Source organism: Bombus vosnesenskii, unplaced genomic scaffold (assembly GCF_011952255.1).
Source record: "Bombus vosnesenskii isolate JDL3184/JDL3185 unplaced genomic scaffold, Bvos_JDL3184-5_v1.1 scf7180000015241, whole genome shotgun sequence".
NCBI classification, from domain to species: domain Eukaryota; kingdom Metazoa; phylum Arthropoda; class Insecta; order Hymenoptera; family Apidae; genus Bombus; species Bombus vosnesenskii.
The window spans coordinates 82550-90653 of record NW_022883898.1 but is presented as its reverse complement, the minus strand read 5'-3'; the positions used below and the strand labels follow the sequence as shown (position 1 = coordinate 90653).

The 8104-nt window shown below is 35.7% G+C and overlaps 1 protein-coding gene across 1 annotated transcript; it reads left to right on the top strand.

The window, feature by feature from the left end:
* Positions 1-2759: 2759 nt before the first annotated feature.
* LOC117241069 (ras-responsive element-binding protein 1-like) lies at positions 2760-7671 on the top strand. Its single transcript, XM_033507052.1, has 2 exons — positions 2760-3353; positions 6268-7671. Exons 1-2 carry the CDS (start codon positions 3279-3281, stop codon positions 7657-7659), a joined length of 1467 nt encoding a protein of 488 aa, XP_033362943.1. The 5' UTR covers positions 2760-3278; the 3' UTR covers positions 7660-7671.
* Positions 7672-8104: the final 433 nt, after the last annotated feature.

The following is an 8104-nucleotide window of genomic DNA, read 5'->3' as shown; positions in this document are numbered from 1 at the left end:
GTAACATTTGGAATAATACTAAAATGGTAAAGGTTTCCAATGCCCCCAGACGTGCGATAAACGTGTTTATTCTACGTCTCGTCTATGTATACTGATATAAATACTTATTCTGTAAATAATAAATATTATATAATATATATAATAATATATAATAATAATATATAGAATATTTTTTCGACCACTCGCGGAGAAACGCGTTCGCGAGGAAGCACGCCAACGGGAGTCGTAAATTCCCGTTACGATTAGATAATCGACGCCACGGAATGATCGATCCCCTATTTCGATTAGGATAATAGAGGTGGTTAATTGAATATGACACTGATGTAACAAGGTGTGAATGACAGTTTATTCCAACAACTTTGAGAAGATGATAATTACGCTGGTGCATATGTATAAGATGAGTGAGTGACTGATCTTCGGGTATCAACCCGGTCGAAGGAATGTTGACTGTTTGAAGAATGGAAAATCAGTCATGTTCGGTGACGATGCTGTACCGGAGGAAAGCTAAGGATGGGTGCGTCTAGCGCACGGGACCATCGGATTTGTTGGTGACGATTTTGGCTAAGAGAGTGAAGGGAATAGGATTCGTTGTTAATTGGTTAAACGAAAGTTGGTGGACTAGGAAGGGTCTTAGCTGCCCTCGATAGAAAGTTGCTATTAGGAATCATCGTACGTGGGAAAACCCAACTTTCCCTTGTCCAGCCGTGGTAGACAATAGTCCTTAGAAAGTTTTTTTTTTATTTATTTGTTGAAATTACAATCAATTCTCGCGTTGAGAATTTTCAGTAATTTTTCTGGCGTGGCGCAGTGACATGGCTGTTTATTTACAATAAGTTAGTACTTATTATAAATAGGTATAATTTATAAGTATTATAAGTAAGTGTATATGCTTAATTTGGATAACTAAATGAATCTAGCGTTTAGGTCTAGCGGGTAGTGCCTCTTCAGCCTGCGAATCTGGTCCGTCGTATCAAGTAGTCCAGTGATTAGGGGGTTTCGGTGTTTGTTGACTATTTTGCTATATCTGTCGCTATATTTTGCTATTTCCTCTTTGACTGTGGGTATCTTGAGGTCGCCATGGATGGTTTCGTTGGTAACATACCAAGGTGCGTCTATTAAGGATCTTAGCGTTTTCGATTGGAAGCGTTGTAGTATTTCGATGTTGGAGTTACTTGCTGTTCCCCATAGTTGGATTCCGTTTGGGAAAATCCTGTAATACTTTAGCCTAGATTCTATCATAGCCGTAATTAAGCAATTGTTGTCATTTTGCTGTAATTGTTCGAGATTTGTGATAGTGAGATTGGACTCGAGGTGACACAACTGGTAGCCACGGTCACGGGATGGACGTTTTGCCTGACGGAGGTGTGGAGTGGTTGTATGGTTGTCCCTAGAAATCACATAGAATTGTACTTTAGAGATGTCGATATAATGGGATACACGTTGTATTAGGAATCAATCTCCAGACAGAAACTGCCTAGCAACGGCGTTTGGATCTTTCTCGATGCTTACAACGAACGCGATTGTAAAGCGAGGAAAATTTTCATCAGACTGTTATTCGTGCGATCGCCTTGGAAAGTTACACATCGAGCAGTTTATACGGAACGTCCCAGCAATCGTATTCTGTGCTTAAAAAGTATTCTACGCTTAGTAAAGAGTTATCCCGTTGACCGTGGATTCCTTATCGAACCCAAAAACGTTGTCAATTGCATCTTGCGTGTCTAAATACCATTGTTGTTCGTTAAACTTTGTAAAAGTCATTTCTTTGTACCTGTAAGTATAATCTCTGTTGTACAAAACGATCGCTAATACAAATGAAGAATTGTTACGCGCCCTAAATTCTAGCGATAACCCGACACATATAACTACGTTGTCGGTAAGTTACCGACCGCAAAAATTAACTGTCCATAGGGTTCAAATAATCATTTCTTTAACCAAATTTTAATTTTTTGAGCAATAAGATTCTCATCCTTAACGCTAAAGTATAAAACAGATATTTGGACAAATACTTTAACAACCAGTGGTATCTCATAAGTCTTTGACAGAGGTTGACTCTGTAACAGTAAGTACATGTGTGTGTGTGTGTGTGTGTGTGTGTGTGTGTGCGCGCGCCTGTGTATGTATGCACATATTTGCCATGTTCGTATACACAAATTTAAGAATTCCATTAGAGTGGGTAAGACTCCTAGGAGCCAGAAAGTATTTCTCGAGTAATAAAGGGACTTGAATCGATTTGTTAGACTTCGCCGCGCAGCGCTTCTTGTGTCTGCAGCACGATCGTGTCTATAACTAAACTCTATGGCATTATGTAAAACTACATTTCTTTAAACAACATTCTTTAAGTATCGCGTGAAATACTGTATGTCTACTTTAAATATATTGATGAAAATTATGAAAAGCAGTTTAGCTTACATTTTTTACCATTAGTGATAATGCAAACAAAGGTGTCAACAAATCGATGCCAGCGCTGCGACTAACGGCCGATTTGTAAAGCACATTTCCGAATATTAAGAGCATTACCCTCTCTACTGGAGTTTACAAACCTGTGTATACGAATGCAGTACTTATGATGCAGGAATAATCAGATATTCATTGACGTGTGTTGGTGTTGCTTCTTAGATGCATAGATATACATACATATATAACGTGCGTTTATATAGAAACGTGAACAAAAAAATTGTATTGGACATAACGTGAAGTTAGTCAGAAAATCTACTCAGTAACACGCATGCGCTGTAGCCACGTATGAACCTGTCTGAACTGAGCGGCATGTTTGCTACTAGTGGAGGATGCCATTTTAATGCCCACAGTGCTGCTCATGGTGGTGTCCGAGTTTGAACGGTATTTTCTCTCTCTGTGGATGTTTATATGTGTATAAAAAAATTTACATTTTATCTTGACGCGAAGTATTAATAAAGGAAAACATGTTCTGGATACAAGTGAATAATAAGTGAATAATAAGAGAGTGTAAACAACTTTTAAAATTATGTACGACACGTTAACCTGAAATATCTTCCATTGTCTTCTGCTTTTCATTGATTTCACGACTTTTTATCAAATAATTACAGTTTTGTTAAATATATTTGATAACTGTATCTCATACAATTTCTATATTCATTTACAAATTGCTACTGTTATCGTGCAGTTATGGCATATTTTAAGGAAAACGCGAATTGTTCTTTGAGGATATTATTAAAGTCAACTACTCACTAATCATAGATTTTCCTTGTGCACAGGCAAGCAGTTTGTCTAATAATAATAATAATAATTTCGTAAAGCAAATGGCTCGAGTGTTAGTTTACGTGCGGCCCGTTGATGCAATCTTCATGAATATAAAATTGGACAACAAAATGGACGTAAGTACCTTTTGAAACATCATTCGATAAGTGAACTTTGACCGTATTGAATAATATATTTTGTTTCTATAAATCTTGGTTAATATAACATATTAAGCTAATGTTTATGTACCACTTTCTTTAACTATTTCAATATGGCAAAGTAAGATTTGCTTCTTTGGCCGTTGTGACGCAAACTTATGATTTGTAAGAGAAATGAAATTTAATTGTTGAATTAAAAGGAATTTCCACGATGGTACATAAAATTTTATATAATGTATCTGTCAATTATAAGACTACTTTGGCCAACGCGCTATGATCTCTTGCGCGTATGCTTTATATATTATGGCTCAATAATAATACGTGGATTAAAAATACTAAAGTAATGCAGAATGTCTAGCATCGATGCAACCGTGCTTATTATTATTATCAATATAATATTTAATTGCTCCGTTGTAGAGTAATGAGTTTATGCGAATGTGATTATTTTACAATTAAATTTCATTTACATATTTTATTTTATAAAAATGTAAATATTGAATTACAAATGATTTTCATTAATATGTTAATATTTAGTACGCTGATTGTGTTTGCCATTTGTGTTATTATTATTTGTTATTAATTTTCCTCGGCTTGTAGAATATAAAATTGATATTTATACATATATAAATATGTTTTATGTAATATTAGTGTAAATCGCTGTTGTATCGTGAAATGTTATCTATTTATTCGTACGATACCAAGTGAATTAATAAGAAAGATTAGATTTTCATCATATTAATGCGTCGAAGCATACGAGCGTTGAAACAACGTATGTTGTAAAAAATATATTGCCGTATAATAGATTAATACTCACACATGTACCAGGAACGTTCATCACTGGGAACGTGCACTACCTGTTCACTGATGTATTTATATAAATACGGGCATTGGATTCAGCTGAGGCGTTTTGTAACGTATAACTTTAAATAGAGCAGGTCACACAAACGTATCGCTGGTTATTCGTTATCAGTTCGACGAGTACGTATTTTTTATGTATGTCCAGCGATTATTCTATAGCGAATAGTTGTATCGGAATGAAAACTTTTCTATTTTGTGCAAAGATTTTCAGATTTGTTTATTATAAATCATTTGTTATTGCAAAAATCATTTGTATAAATCAAATTATTTACAGTTTTTAACGCATTTCGATATCGATTCAGATTAAAAAGAAATATTATTGGAGTTTTACAACACAATGGTTAAGCATGGTTTACGCCACAGTCAAGAACAATCGCTATTTTTGAGAACTAGAAATTTAGCGCTTCGACCATCTGCGTGTCAGCACACTGATAGGGCGTGAGTAATTGTTCCGCCAGCTCTGCAAAACAGACGACGCTCGTATGCCGTGACTTCTACGTACGTACGAAATGACTGTGAAACGTATGTCCGTTTTAACGTTCGTGTAACTTTATGCCCAGGTTTAAATTTCTGTATGCGTTATGAAAAATATTGCTGCTGTGAGTTTATATACAAAATTTTTCCGCACACAGTTATAACGAGGCACAGATACGCGTGTGCGTTTGCCCGCGTGTATATATATTCTTATACAAATTGGCAACTTAGTGAAAGGGAGGAATTTTGCATATGTCCCTTACTGCCCGAACAGCATCGGGACAATAGTTCTAGTATAGTCTAACTTAGAAAATTCGTTGAGCAGCCTGTATAGCTGAAAAGTATCGTAATGACGCTACGCATCGACTCCAAAGTCTCGTGAAATGACATCAGTATATCAATATATACTTAATATATACCCAATGGCTTTTCCTACCAATTAAGAAAATAATATTACTTTCTGCATCGATGCAAGCCAATATACATCATAAAAGAACAAAAAACGTTGATGCGTTCATCGCATCAGTGTTTCGGCGTATGTAAGCACCGTTGACAGTCACGTTTTCCTTCTGTTTTACTAGTTACTACCATTGACTGTTTCTCACACCGGTTACTGATCGCAATTGATTCTACAATATTTTCCATCGAATTGGATACAAATATTTCTACTTTAAACAATTCATGGTGATTTTTGTAAACTTTTTGAGTTGTTTTTTTTATATTTTCAAATGATATGGAATTTTTAGAGTTTTGCATGGTGTTTGTTGCTCTGTCGTATATTTCACTTCTCATTTATAATATACAATTTGTTAAACATGTAGAAGAACCGCTCGTTGCTTTGTACCAATTTGTTACCTGTGTTACCTGGAAGAATACATTCATGAAATAACGTTAAACAACCATGCTAAAAGTATATATGTTATATGTTAGTTGTATATATGTTAAGATATAGAAAGGATTCGGAAATACAAATAGTTTACTTCATTTCACACACAACAGCTATACTTATATATTACACTCTGAAGACCTTGATAACCTTCTTGCACGCACGCTTGTTGTCAACCGACCCTTCTGGAAGCTTCTCACATCTGGCAACAATCTTTTGTCTCAACTAAGACCTGGACGCCCTCTAACGCCTACACACACATTCACATGTACAGTGTAAATGAATCATCTACCTAACAATATAGTCGACTTCACTAAACAATAGTTTGAAAATATCGATCGGCCCTGTCCTATGGTAAATGTTAGGAGTTGAGGAAAAGTTTCTTAGCAATTCTAATGAAGCCGCAAATTTACACAAAATTTACACCGCTCGTCTTATGTATGTAGTATTCTGGATATGTGCAGTTATGTATTTCATGTTTTTAATGGTAGAACCTGGCTAACTCATAAATATGGCGTCATAAACCGTTCTTTCTACTATCTAGTTTTGTAGCTCTATACATAGCTTTCTATCCAATCCATGATATTTATAGCACGATTGGCATCAATTACTAGACTAGGACTGTTTCATAAATTTTTCGTTTTTCAGAATGTTACGTTTGTATATTTTTTTCAGCCTTCTGACTATGCAATAAGAATAAAAGAAGAGCCAATCGATCCAGAGATCTGCGATGATTTGTCGCCAGTTGATACGAATACAGGGAATGAAAATGAAACAGCGACGTTTAAAGGTGAATCTTCGGATGACGTTTATTGTGAATATGAAGAATTCGCGTTTCTTCAAGAAAGTACGTATCTAGAAAATAAGAAATTGGATCCTGATAAACGAAAAAGTACACATAAAGTACCTTCAAACAACAAAAGAAGTTGCAACGTTTGTTTGTTAAATTTTCAAACTAAACGTTTATTTGATCAGCATAACAAATTATATACCTGTAATGTATTTAAGTGTAATAATTGCACTGCGATTTTCACTATGCATATTTCCTTGATACGTCATTTAAAGAAGCAGTGTTTAAAGAAGCAATTGTCTAGATATGGATGTAATTTTTGTAGCCGAAGGTTTTCCTATAAAAGACATATCCAATCTCATTTATTCCATGCGCATGGGAACGCAATATTTTCTGGTGAAAGCAAAATCACGAAAACATCTCCTGAATCGTTAGAAAAGTCGAATCATTCGGACGGTATAGTCATGGCAGAATCAAATACTTCACACAGTCCCTGCCCAAAAAACGTAAATAGCTCAATAAATATACCTTTGATACTATCTAATAGTTCAAACAGTACACCCACCGAGGGTTCGAACAGCAATATCAAGTCTACGCACCCGAAATGGTTAAACGATTCGCATGGTACAGCTTCGAAAAGGATGAAGCAGACCGTCCTTACAGACTTCATATCGCCGTACAAAGACAAGCCGAATGACAAATGGGTTAGCCCGGAAAATTTTATCGATACGGAGAATATTCCTGTTACTGCGACTATTATTCCAATTTCAACGCTCGACACATTTAGTAACAAGACATCAAAGGCTGCAGAAGTTATTCAGGTGTCTACTTCTGTTGAACGAATCGCATCTCCTGTTAGGAAACGACCATTTGTTCAAACTCATGTGAATTTAAAAACAATGATATCTTTATTAAGGAACGAAATAAAAGCTGAACCTGGAAGCCCTAATACCTCGCACAATACGCCTTACAACCTTAGGTCAGTGAAAAGATCTTCTTTATATGATTTTTACGATTTATTGGAGTTTGAGACCTTTGGAAGATCAAGACAATCTTTTAAAAGAAACAAGTTCCCCTATATATTTGACCAAGATAGAAGATCTGCACCTGAAGCTAAGTATAAAGAATGCGTAGTCCGTTTGGAGAAATGCGACAAATTCTTGGTGCCTACTAGTTTTGTGTCAAACGAAGACGAAGACGAAAGCGAAAAGGAAAAGGAAAACGAAACGAAAACGAAAACGAAGACGCTTTCAAACAAGCAGTATCGAAAAATGTGAAAGAGGAATTTAAAGGTTTTCGTGAAACAAGCTCGACATGTAACTTGCCTTTGAAAGCTGACACGATTGCGTCAAAGCGATTCAATGAATTTGTAAAATCTTTCGCTGATACATTAATCGTACTTCAGCAAGAATCGGTTGAATTTCAGAAGAACTTTAAAGTCTATCAACAGAAAATAACACAATGTCATATTTGTAAAAAATCGTTTTCTTCGAAGGAAAACCTGCACGAGCACATGAAATTGTTCCATACGATTTACATTTCGAGCATATGCAACGCGCGTTACATGTCCAGGAATAAGTTACTAACTCATTATCTGCGCCAGCATATTGTGTTTAAACGAAGGGAATGTTGCGTGTGTTATGAGAAGTTTGACACGTCGGCATTGTTGAAGCGACACATGATTTTGCATTGTTTGAAGACCATAAGATCAAAAAAGGACGC